The 13,622-nt window shown below is 43.3% G+C and overlaps 1 protein-coding gene across 2 annotated transcripts in view; it reads right to left on the reverse strand.

Annotated features, from left to right (window-relative positions):
* Positions 1–4,860: 4,860 nt before the first annotated feature.
* MDGA1 (MAM domain containing glycosylphosphatidylinositol anchor 1) overlaps positions 4,861–13,622 on the reverse strand; it is a 254,704-nt gene continuing 245,942 nt past the window's right edge. The window contains exons 15-17 of one of the 2 annotated variants that reach the window (XM_035108147.2): positions 12,354–12,478; positions 5,798–5,906; positions 4,861–5,193 (exon numbers count right to left, since the gene is read on the reverse strand). In XM_035108147.2, the coding sequence (XP_034964038.2) occupies positions 5,105–5,193; positions 5,798–5,906; positions 12,354–12,478 (323 nt within the window). In that variant the 3' untranslated portion in view covers positions 4,861–5,104. Of the gene's footprint in view, positions 5,197–5,797; positions 5,907–12,353; positions 12,479–13,622 lie in introns of both variants that reach the window. The other variant, XM_035108146.2, reaches the window with a different exon arrangement.

Consider the following 13,622-nt stretch of genomic DNA (forward strand, 5'->3'; position numbering starts at 1 on the left):
TACTGTATCTCAGATTTTTGTAGTACCGCATATTCCGGCATATAAGACAACTGGGTGTATAAGACGACCCCCAACTTTTCCAGTTAAAATATAGAGTTTGGGATATACCTGCTGTATAAGAAATATGACCTGGCATATAAGACGACTCCCGACTTTTGAGAAGATTTTCCTAGGTTAAAAAGTAGTCTTATACGCAGGAATATACCTTCCATGATGGACTGGTTTGCAGCTCACAGTTCTTTCTGCACACATTGCTGTTATGCAGCAATGAATATGCAGCAATATGCAGCACATTGCTGTTATGCAGCAATGAAACTCACCTGTTGGATGAACGGAATGTCTCATGCAATAGCTGCATCATAACACACAAGGTTAATTAATACAATATACCACATCCAGTTGAAACTGCAGGTCTCCTTTAAGATGACAGAATAGGTTCTAAGCTTCTTGTAATCATAAAAAGTACCTCTTGGATACAGCAGAACAATAATTTTATATTGTATATGGTACTTTAAATAACAGCACAACATCTGACATCCATTAGGCTATAAGTAGCTGCTGATTCCTAAGTGGATATAACACTTCTCTGGAAGTACCTGACATTTACTTGGAGGTCTAAATGTTCAAGTACTAATGCAACCCAACTCTGCTTCACTTGCAAGTGTTTATGCTTCCAATATTAACAACTGTGTCTAGGGTTTAAGCAGCTGCACTGTCCATGCTATTGTAAAAACACATTCTATACTTCCTCTTAACAACAGTTTGTACAATGACATGAAACCTGTTGTTTTATGCTTCTGACGAGCCAAGGCACTTGAGGTAGCAATTTTCCCCAAGGAAACCTGCTATTTCTAAGCCAAAGAAAGGAAAGAGAATGAAAACAAGGAGGAGGGATCAGTAAATGAGGCTCCCTGAGACTTATATGATGATTAAAATGCAGATTTATCACTGGTAAGATACCTGAACCAATGACAACTGAATACATGATTAGTTCCTACAAGCAAGTCATATCCCCCATGAATAGATAGGCACCATTGGTCCTTACTTACACATTCTCATATAGATGTATGCTCAAATCATAAAGGTGATGCACCGAGAAAGGGACAGAAAGGATACCAGCCCAGGATATGTATTTTGTCCCCCCCCCCCGTCCCTCTCTACATGGCCAATCCCACATGCCTGTTCTTCCAAATATCAGCAATGCCTATTTGCAATAAAACGCTCCAAATTTCAAAGGTAGCTCACAACACTTTCTACCCATAGACTACTAAGTCTCAAAGAAAATATGGCCTCCATGATTAGGGGTTGAGGAGAAATTTGACTCAGTTGGTATTTAAAGGCAAACCTGCCTAATCCACACTTTCTGAAACAATACATGTACCAAAACACAGCCATCCCTTGAAATTCAAATTCCTCCAAATTTTGCAATGCAGTTCTCTGCAAATAATCTGCCACAAAATACATATACTAGGGTAAAGTGTGTGTGTGTGTGTGTGTGTGTGTGCGCGCGCGCACGTGCTTGCATATGCTTTTGCTGATAATTGGGGAAGGTTACTGCTCAATGGCTTCAAATATGAGGAGGAAATCTACAGATTTTACCTATCCAATGGCTCTAAGAGCTGTAGAATCAGAAGGAAAGGGTGGTGCAGCCTCCACTCTTTTAAAAGGGGGGCAATTAAGGCCAGTCATGGAGGCTTTTAGAAATTTTGAGACCCTACCACCTTTCTCTTCTACAACAGCAATCTAGTATCCTCCTTTGTGTAAGAGATAACTGGGGTAGGATTTTTTATCAGAGCCACTAGCAAGTGATGGACAGCAAACAATTCTGAACGTTACCTCTGTGAAAACAAAGAAAGCACTTGGGACATCTGGGAGGAAAAACATATATAATCTAATTCAGATTAAACAATATGAGGTCGGTATGCTTAATGAATTTCTCAGCTGCCATAAATTATGTTTCTCCTTTGCCAGCATTCACACTCACAGCCAAACCTATACAACTATCACCATATGAAAGAGCATCTCTTTCATCTATGCCAGGCATCCCCAAACTTCAGCCCTCCAGATGTTTTGGACTACAATTCCCTACATAAGGGAATATGGCCATTCCATCCCCTTTCACATTTAGATTATTACAAACACCACCAGTATACTTTGACCTGCAAGGAGTTTTGGAAGGAGCAGAATCAGCATATTCAGAACCGTCAAGGTAATCCAGGCACAACTCGGCAGTTAAACTGGCTGGGATCCTACTCTGTAGCTACCACATAAAGATTTATATGCAGCCCTGCAAAAACCAATTTAGGACACTATTCCTTCCATGTGTGGGATAAAGCTAGGCTGAATCAACAGAAGTATAGTGTCCTGATCAAGGGAAATAATACTGCTGGCATCAGTCTGTCTTGGGAGACAATGGAAGAGTGTCCCTTGAGGGGTGAAGTCAAACCACTGGAGAGTTACAGCGCCTGCTGTGGCTGTAGTGACTGATACGGGAGAGGCATGTTTTGTTGCAGCTGGGGCAGAGAAAGGCATCTGGTTGTGCTGATGCAGGTGTACCATGACGTTCCTTCTTTCTGCACTACTCTCAGTGGTCGTTCCTCCTCTGATCACTGCTGTGGCTACATGCCCCGACTGTATCCAGAGAAGTAATAGTACTGCCCTATTCTGCCTTGGTCAAACAAAACCTGTACTACTGTGTCCAGTTCTGGGTGCCACAATTTAAGAAGGATATTGACAAGGTGGAACATGTACAGAGAAGGGTGACCAAGATGATCAAGGGTCTGGAAACCAATCCTTATGAAGAATGGTTGAGGGAATTGGGTATGTTTAGCTTGAATAAGAGGAGACTGAGAGGAATTATGATAGCCATCTTTAAATATCTAAAGGCCTGTCACATGGAAGATAGAGCAAACTTGTTTTCTCCTGCCCCAGAGGGGAGGACTCAGACCAATGACTTCAGGTTACAAGAAAGGAGATTCCGACTAAACATCAGGAAGGACTTTGTGGCAGCAAGAGCTGTTTGACAGTGGACCAGACTGTGGTGGTGGACTCTCCTCCATTGAAAGTTTTTAAGCAGGGGTTGGCTGGCCATCTCTCATGGATGTTTTAGTTGAGATTCTTGCATTGCAGGGAGCTAGACTAAGTAACTGTCAGTGCCCTTCCAACTCTACAAGTCTATGAAAGCATTGGGTACTGGGGAAACCAAAACCATTACTAGCTCCTAAATTGCTTTAACCTTCCTTCAAATAAATACATTTTGGATTGAAAAAGGCCCCGACTTGCCAAGACAGCACTGAAGGTGGAGGAAGGTGAGGTGGGGTGGGAGGGGGGTATTTCTACACCCAAGGTAGCTCCATGCTATTCCTTGAATACGAATGCAGCTCACAAGCTCAAAGTAATGGGTGCACTGGTTCAGTGTGAACCCTTGTACTGAAAACTCCCCTCTGCGAGCTACTTATCAAAGTAGGGGCATTAGGGTAACATTTATCCAAAGCATCCTACTCAGAAGACCACCTCCTCCTGACTTCATAATGTATAGTTTAAAGATACTGATTTAGAAGGGTTAATACTGCCTAGCTCAAGTTGGGAGCAACAAGCTTGCTTTCCTGAGATCACTCAGTTTCTTAGAGTGGTAGTGTGGTATCTCTGAAAAACAAGCCTGCAACCTAATTCCCTTTAAACTCCCCCACCCTCATGCATCCCTGTGGGGTTGGTCTGTTTCTTTTCCTGCTTCCTCTGCTCATCCCCCAGCTTGAGGGCTCCACCTGTCTCCCAACTTCATCATGCAAACTGAAATAGAGCCGTCTCATCCTTGAGTGGTAAATCAAGCACCATGATATCAGCACCCTGCAATTAGTACTGAGCCACAGGTAGGTACTACAATTAACAAACAACTATTGCAAATTCAGGTGTCACAAGGGGTTAGGAGAAGATGAAAGGTAGTATATGAAAATGATTTTGGTGGGATAATTATGGAAAAAAATTGAATGGGAGAGAGTTATTATTAAATAATTTGTCTCAGAGGAGATCCTTGCTTTAAGGCTTCTGCAGCTCATGCTTTTGATGCTGCCAAATACAGCATCACAATTCGGTCACCTTGCCAAAGAGGTCCCTGACCAAAAAGCCTCTTCTTTCATTCCCTATGCTAAATTGACAATCTACCTCCATGGTGGTGGAAATAACAAGTTCAAAGGGAGGGAGGGAGAGCTGAGCAGCTTGAGAAGGGGGAAAAGGGAGGGGCAGAGGAGGTCAACAGCTGATCCTGCAGCTTACGTCTGCCCCAGATTCCCCCCCCCCATCCATCTCCACCATCCACAACAAGTCTGTTTCTCTGCTTTGCCGAGCGAAAGTTGGGGGGCACAAAGGTGTGAAGGATGGGTCAAAAGCAAATTGCACATGGACAAGTAAATACATGAGAGTCTTGAAAATGCATATGGAGACTCTGAAGCACATGCAGCGGGGGCGAGATTCCGTGGTCACCAGCACGCAGGGGAGAGGAGCCCCCAACGGAGACGAGTGGGATGCTCTTTCGGAAAGGTGAGGCGGTGCTGCAGCAGACAGATGATGGTAGGCAGAGCCAGCCAGGGAAAGGTCATAACACAGAGATCCAGAAGGGGGCGCTGTGCTAGACTGTCTCCTAAACTGAGGCTCTGTGGTAAAGAAGGTAAGAGTTCTTGTAGAAATTTGTGCTTTAATATATTTTGTTTTGTTTAAAACAAAAGTTCCCACTTCCCTGAGGAAGTCCTGTCCACTATTCCCAGGAAATGTGGCTTTCCCCCACTTCCATTCATCCTTTTAAATAGTTTTGTCATTCTCATCTTTGCCTTTCGTTCCATTGTTTCCATCTCTTCTTTCCATTGCTTCCTCCCTCTTTCTCTTGTTTTTTTTTTAATAATCAAGATTTGTTTTCTTTTTCTTTTAGACATAATGACTTCCTCCAGGAATCCTACACGTTCTGAGCTGGATCCCCTTTGCGTCGTCATGCTTATCAGTCTTTGGTATGGACACTTTGGTGTGCCAGTGAGGAGGGGGAGGAAGAGGAGCAGAGGTGACCAAGTAGGAAAGGAGGAGGAAAGTCTCAGAAGACGGAAGTACTCGCTTGCTATCATCTGAGCAGGACAAAAAGGAAGAAAAGTAACGGTCCACAGAGGGGGAATTTGTCTTGGGTGATGGCACCGTTTTCTGGAAGGACAACTGCTGCAGGGCAAGAAAGAAAGAAAGAAGGAGGGTTAGTTAAGGTAAGTGTTCCTGCTTTTGCAGTATAAACAACAACGTGATGCAGCCACAGAAAAAGCCCATGATCTTCAAGGCTGCATCAACAAAAGTATAGTATCCTCATCAAGAGAAGTAACAGGACCACTCTGTTCTGCCTTAGTCAGACCACACCTGGAGTATGGTGTCCAGTTCAAGGATGTTGACGAGCTGGAATGTGTGCCAGAGGAGGGCAACAAAGATGATTAAGGGTTCTAAAGAACAACTTCTTTGGTTAACGAACACTGCAAAGGTTATGAGGAGCAATAAAGCTTGTGCAACAACATATGGAAAATTGGTTAAGCATCGGGCAATTGTGTGGCATGTTTCCCAGTTCTTGTTCCACCAGGTCACCCAGAAATCTCACCTGTGCCATTGACTCCACTTTGGCACACCGAAGTAATTCAAGTGAAGCACACACCTTAATCAATAATGGACCTTGCTGCTATTAAGCAAAACAGTAAAGTCAACATGCAGAATTCTCCCAACCTTTACTTCTGATTTGGGATACAAGTATTCAAACACTATGCCAAATATAATCCATTACCTTTGTCTGGGACAATGGGCTTCCTTGGACAATCTCCCTTTTTTAGAGTGACGTCATCAATGGCAATATCTCCCTCTGAGCCTGTGCCACGGACGCCTTCAAAGATGATCTGCAGGCAGAGCACACCAGAGTTGGAAAGGATCTCAGGTAGCAGGCCAGGGACCAAACCCATGCCCATTCTCCAAGTTACTGTTTGTTTTTTAAAAGGAAGAAAAACGCCCAAATTCTCTTTGGGCCATTTTTTTGTTTACCATGCCCTATCATAAAGGTAGGTACCAACTGAGAATCCACTTTTAGGCTTATCAGCAGGTTCAAATGGCAGATGACTCAGAAAATAACCAGGACATAGACAAGAGGGGAAATGGAACAGCACATATGAAGATTAAATCAAATGAGCAATGTGAAAAGAGGTATGGTTTAGGAAAAGGAAGGAAGTTCATCTGTTGATACTGAGTAATGGAGCAGTGTAGTCCTAGGCATGTCTACTCAGAAGTAAATACTACCATGCCCAATGGTGCTTACCCCCAACAGTTACACGCTTAATAGGATTACACACTTAATTGGAAATCAATCCAGTGACGATTATTTCGGAGCAGACAATTATGGGATTGTGTGGTAAATGTGCTGGAGAAGCAATCATATGAGTAAAATGTTACATTTCAACCAGCACCTTTTCCTGTCTTGTCACATCTTTGCTATCCTTTATCTCACCCCTAAGCATGAGTCATCTTTTACTGAATGAGCCTGCCCCCAAGCTTGAGCATCTTTCAGAGGCAACGTAAAACACTGCAGCTTTTTGTGTGTCAGTGGTTTACAACAGGAAAGTAGTTGTAGATACCTAAGTATGCATATACTCTTGCATGTCCTCCTCATTTTAATGGGTCATCCTTGTTTCGTTATCTGCCCCCGGACTTATGATAGGAGGTGAGTCACCAAAAGCAACCAGCTAGGAGGGAACGAGTCAAGCTGCATCTTCCCTTGTTTCAGGCAGGATTCATGCTTACTCTAGTGCTAAATATCTCAAACCCACCACTGCGAAAGCCACAACTTTGTTCCTGCTTCTGTCCTGCTTACTCTAGAATCACAGGGGGCTCCTTCATCCTTGAGGCCTGGCAGTTACAGCTTCATTAGCCCATGCCATGCGTGCTGTTCCTATGGTTACAAGGCTTTACGGGCAGCTTAGGGCAAAGGCTCAGTCGCTTCCCATTCCCTAAGGTGCAAAGCCAACCTCTGTGTTCATATCCTATCATGCAAGAGATGGCTGCAACTCAAGCCTGCCACTAGCAATGTATTCAGAATAAAATCTTCGTCTCTACTACGTTCCTTACCTCCCACATGCTGCAATTTAAAGGATAAAGTCTGAAGGGATGTGTCTCTCTGAGATTTCACCTCCCCTTGTGTCAAGCTACACCTGCTGATATTGCCTCTCCTACACAACCATTAAAGAACGATGCAGGAGCCCTTTCTCTTCCACCATACTTCACATTAAAACTATTCCTCCATCTAGCTACCTATTATGTACAGACACAGGCTTCAGTATAGCCACTGAAAAGTCAGCTGGGAGACTGATGCAGTATCTCAAATGCCTATGAAGGACACCTGATGCGGTCATTTGGAAATGCCCCAGGTTCATCACCAGTTCTTGAGGGCCCAACCAAAAACCCCCAGATGAGCCAGATAGAATAAAAATAGTAATGTTGCCCTGCATAAGCCTTGTGGCATATGACCAAATGACAATGGTAATGTGTGCCTAGAAATCTGGGTTCATGAGTGTTGCTATTTATGCTCCCATCACTGTCAAGTGTAAATGGTCCAGAAACATTATAACAGAAATGAGAGTCAAAGCATGAATTAAACCAATGTATGCTGGAGCAGGCTCATAAGCAACTGAATGATAACAAATTAGTTGCCCATCCCCATTGTCATTAAGCACACGGCAATAAGCGAGCTACAAGCCATAAACAGCACACATGCAAGTAACAAGATTATTGTTTTATGGCACCCCAAAGTATGCTATGCACTTCAGAGCTAAGTAAACAAAGCAAATGCACAGAGCTGTGCCCATTCATAAGGAATCATTCCCTGAACAAAGAAAATAAAGATGCAGGGCATAACAATCACAATGAACTCTCTAGGAACAAACACCTGTGGGTTGCCGCTCACAAGGAACAGCAGCAGCTCAAAATAATAAATAATACCCTTTCAGACCACAGGACCTATTTACACTACAAAGATATAGGTTGCAATCCAAATAAGATTGAAGTGAGTGGCTTCCTAGAGCAGATTGATGGGCGGTTGCCTACTCTTGATAGGTTTACATTTCCTCTGAAAGAGCAGGTACGTAGCTTGGGGATACTTTCTGAATCCATTGCACAAGTGCCTTCCATCAGCTTTGGACAGGATGAGCTAACTACTGTTGTCTATGCTCTGGTAACCTGTACCTTAGATTATTGCAACATGTAAATGTGGGGCTGCCTCTGAGGACAGTTTGGAAACTTCAGCTGGTGCAGAACTCGGCAGCCAGGTTGCTCACCAGGGAAAGACAGTTTGAGTATATTACACCAACTGCACTGGCTGCCAATTATTTTCCAGACACAATTCAAAGTGTGAGTTTTGACCTATAACGCCTTAAGTGGCTCAGGACTGCAATACCTCAAGGACCACCTCTCTCAATATTAACCAACCCAGAAGCTATGATCATCACCTGAGGCCCTTCTTCATGTGCCCCCTCCATGAGAGGTCTTGGAGGGTGACATGAGAACGAGCCTTTTCTGTGGTGGCTCCCCTTTTGTGGAATGCTCTCCACAGAGAGGCTCGCCTGACACCTTTGTTACATATCTTTAGGCACCAGGCAAAAACATTCCTCCTCGCCAAGGCCTTTTAGCTCATTGAACAATCTGGCCTTTTAAACTGTGGGGTTTATTATTATTGTACATTGTTGTGTTTTTATATTGTAAACTACACTGTGATCTTTGGATAAAGGACGGTATTGAAATTTAATAAAATATAGAATTTAGTAACAAAATAAAATACTACATCAAAATAAAGAAATATGCACAAAACCTTAGTTATATCCTGAGCACAAGCAAAACCAGTTGCTGAATCACCACAAGCAAATGTCATTGAGTATAGCTTTGCATTGCTACAGCATCCTGTCTGAATTTGGGCTAGTTACAGAGGAAAGGTGTGGGAGGGGCCTTTCCCGATCCCAACTCTAAACTTAAAGAAACTTAAACTTGTGAAATATAATTCACAAGAGAACCTTTATAAACTTGTTTGGTTCTTGAAATTAAACCTAAATGCAGTTTATACATTATGTATCATATCTCCAGAAATAAAGCGTATATGAAATAATAAAGATACCTAGAAATGGCGTAACATTCATACACGAATGTCCTACAGTTGCAAGATGACAGCTGTCTTTGTATCCACATTCACCACAAATTGCAGGGCTGCGAACCTCTCCTTAGTATCAGCACACAGCCATAGAAAACCCAGTGGTGACTCATGAAGTGCAGTGATGGAAGCAGTAGTTTTCTCATGGCACCACCACACTCTAAGAACATAAGAAGAGGCCTGCTGGATCAGGCCAGTGGCTAATTCTTGTCCAGCATCCTCGAGTTGGAAGGGACCACAAGGGTCATCGAGTCCGACCAGCAGCATGTTTTCACAAAGCAAAGTTTTTCTTCCCATGGATCTCCACAGGAGGAAAAACTTCCCCTGCCTAAATTGCTGCATGTTAAAGTGCTTGTTAAAGACACAGGGTCAGTAAAATAATAAATGATGACAGCCTCTAAAAACTTGTGCAAAGTAAATAATGCTTAGAGCAAATATGTGAGCTTACTCCTATATACCCAATTATAGATAACAAGAGTAATAATGTGCCTGGCTCAAAGGCCACAAGAAACGTTCTGCTAACATGGATAGTCCCAATGCTGGAATACACATTATATGAAATATGTAGTTGCCACCAAAAATTAGTGGTCCAGAGTTTCATCCTCCTTTCTGATAACATCCAGAAATACAACTGAATAACATGGTATCGCTGTTCTATACTTTAGCCGCTGCACTGCACTGTAGGGTTACCGGTAGCAGTCACACATCTCCCATCACATTTAATTCTACCCCAGGCATCCCCAAACTGCGGCCCTCCAGATGTTTTGGCCTACAACTCCCATGATCCCTAGCTAACAGGACCAGTGGTCGGGGAAGATGGGAATTGTAGTCCAAAACATCTGGAGGGCCAAAGTTTGGGGATGCCTATTCTACCCACAGTCACACATAAAAATGTAGTAAGAGCCAGGGGACACCTATACCGCATCCTGTTCTAACAGTGACCAACCAGATGCTTGTGATTACAGGTAGGTAGCCGTGTTGGTCTGGATCGAAGTAAAATAAAAAAATTCCTTCAGTAGCACCTTAAAGACCAACTAAGTTTTTATTTTGGTATGAGCTTTCGTGTGCATGCACACTTCTTCAGATGCTTGTGAGAAACCCTTAAGCCAGGGGTAGGCAACCTAAGCCCAATCGCCTTCTCAATCCGGCCCGGGGACGGTCCGGGAATCAGCGTGTTTTTATATAAGTAGAATGTGTGCTTTTATTTAAAATGCAGCCGAGTTATTTGTGGGGCATAGGAATTCGTTTATCCGAGCACAAGAGCACTCGCCTCTCCTGTGGTCTCCAGGGACTGATATTCGGAATCATTACTGCCTCCAGCTGTGGAGGCAGAGCACAGCCATTAGGGCTAGTAGCTATTGATAGCCTTCTCCTCCATGAATCTGCCCAATCCTCTTTCAAAGCCATGTAAATTGGTGGCCATCATTGCATTCTGTTGGAGCGAGTTTTGTAGTCAAACTGCACGCTGCATAAATATGTATTTTCTTTTATCTGCAGAGCATCTCGCCACATCCAGCTTCATTGGATTTCTACAGCTTCTAGTGTCATGTAGGAAAATTCCTGACATGACCTGGTTTCTGGGTGTAAAAATGGCGTCAGGGGAATTTTGCCGATATTTTGCCGATTGGCAAAATATCAGGGAAAACCCGGATGTATGGGGAAAGCAGTTGGAAACAGCTCCAAAAGCTTTAAATCACCATTTTTGGTTGAGTTTTCCCCCAAAAATAGCTGAACAATTTGAGTTGGTTCCCCCCCCAAATCTCAACAATTTTGGTGGGTTTCTTTGAAAAGCTCAAGAATTTTGGGATCTTCCTAAAAAAAAATCTCAGGAATTTTGCTTCTTGAAATATTGCAACCCTAGTGATCAGGGGTCCCTTCACCTTTACCTTTTGTGTCATGCCAGAAGAATAAAAACTTTTCTCTATCCACTCTCTTCATGCTTTGCATAATTTTATAAACTTCCTTTGTGTCACCTTGTATTTGGCACACAACAGCTGCTCAAGCCATGTATTAGCAGACAAACGCATAAGTATCATCATGAATTACCACTGATGGGGAATAAAGGCATGTCTGGGTCTCACAAACTGCCCTATAATTAGGAGGCCAATAGCAGATTCATTGCTCTTGACTCAAGCATCAGTTACAAGTAGTAGCCTGGTGCTAAGGATGTCAGAAGAATCTGGTTGAAAATGGACTAACAAGCAATTTTCCTCCCATCTGCTCATTCAACCCCCATTGCATCACAGACTCTTGCTGCGAAGGATATCTACCTTACCGTAGTTCTCCACAATTAACTTTTTTTAAAAAAACATGCACATGTTGTTTTCTATTTACATATTTGTTACATATTCAAGCACCTCTTCGCTTTTCTCATTTCTGAAGTATCTGTTGCCAAAGGCAGCCTATATGCACTAATGACGTAATCCTATGTCTACTCATAAGTAAATCCCATTGTGTTCAGTGATAATCCGCTTCCTACTGTGAAATTTTAAAACCCATGGAATGCAAAGCTCATCATATGATATGGAAATAAGTAATCACTTTAGTCAGACTTACTTCCAAGTAGGTATGGTTAGGGTCACAGCCATAGATGCCTTTGTGATGGGCCATTAGCCACTTCATTAACTTTGTATTTAAGATGTAACAAGGCTGTTTGCTGGTTTTGCTGCAAAAGACTAATGGGGCTACTTTGCCTATGGAAGCTACCTGTAATTAACTTTGAAAAGGATTGGGCAGAAAAGGTAACTGATTTGTAAATATCTGTTGATGGCTGAGAGATGCTTATCTATTGCGTGTTATGTGAAAAACAACATTTTTCTTTATTAGCAGATGACAAGATAGATGCACGGACTTGTGCGAAATAAACCAATTGCAGCAGACTGGAAAAAACCCGGATGAAAGTGTGAATTAATTTTGGGATAGATTGAGGCATGCGCTTACATGGCTACCTGCTGCTCAAGCAACAATACTAACTGACCATTCATGGAGAGAAGTAGGTTGTTAATAAGCTCACGGGGGGGGGGGGGCTTTGACTCTGGCTTCTTTTCTACAACCACAGCAACTAGGAGTAAACAAGTTTTCCGGCTCTTTTGCTGCTGGTCTCACTAGCCCATCTATGTGAGTTGCCATTTGTTGTCTAGGCCCCCCAGGATCTGCTTACCTGGAAAGGTCCTGCAGGGTTGATAGGTACATGTGCTTGTTGCCAGGCATTTCCTTTGTCCCCTTTGAGTGACAAGGCTTGAGTGGGCTGTTTATTCTTCACGTGAACCAAGAGGTTTAAGGAGCCTGTAAGAGAGCGGCAACCAGACACTGGAGTCACACTGCTTCTCCACAGCAACCTCTTCCTTTCTCTTAGGGGCCATTCTATGCCTGCATCTAAACCAGGTCTTGCACACTAGTTCTCCCAACGAATTAAATGCATCAGAATGACAGCTATTCAAAAATCAACACATGGTTTGTCATGCCAATTCAAACGTTTTCTTGCCCTACAGTTCATGTTTTCCCTCAGAATCCTCCCTGGAACCTAGTTAATTCCCAATCAATCTGAGTCCACTGCAGTACCAACTAGACAATGTAGATTTGGGAACATAAGAGCCTGTTAGATCCGGCCAGTGGCCCATCTAGTCAGGCACCCTGTTCTCACAGTGGCAAGTCAGATGGGAAACGCAGAAGTAGGACTTGGGTACAACAGCACTCTCCCCTCCTGCAGTTTCCAGCAACTGGTAGGAAAGCCGAGCATTATTGTTCTGAATCACATGTGAACCAAACTGAAACCATTTAAAGAGGGAGAGCTGTTACATTCTATTTCCTACATGCTGGATGTGACAAATAAAAATGTGAATTTAGACTCAGTTCTCCTCCTTGGGAAAACCCCTTTCCTTGAATCAAGCTGTGCCCAGGGCAGCTAATGATGCATTAAGGCAGAGAAGGGGAGTACCTGCCGCTCTCCAGAAATTAAAGATCAACTCCCATCAGCCCTAGCCAGCATGGCAAGTGTTCAGGGTTGAGGGAAATTGTGATCCAACAACCTCAGGGTGGGTGGGTAAGGGTGCTTCCTCATCCTACCATTAAAGTCAGAAACAGTGCATTCCGATACATGTCTTCTGAGAAGTAAGCCTCATTGAACGCACTAGGACTTAACGACCTGTTCATCAGGTCTTGTGCTTATCTTGTTCTCGTGGGAAATGTGCTACGATTGCCCAAAAGTCATGAGAGATGGAAAAATTCAGCAATCTCAATTTGCCAGGTAGTGAATGCATTGACTTGAGTGACCCCTGTGGCATGTTTGACTATACTGCTGTGTAGCTAAATAAGGCCGCTTTGAAAATGGACTCGCAGTTGTCGTTGGGTAACGGTTGAGTGTTTTGTAGGCGTTAGGTTGCGGCCTAGGATCCCTGGAGAGGCCCAGGTTTGAACTTCCACTCAAGCT

Source organism: Zootoca vivipara, chromosome 3 (assembly GCF_963506605.1).
Source record: "Zootoca vivipara chromosome 3, rZooViv1.1, whole genome shotgun sequence".
NCBI classification, from domain to species: domain Eukaryota; kingdom Metazoa; phylum Chordata; class Lepidosauria; order Squamata; family Lacertidae; genus Zootoca; species Zootoca vivipara.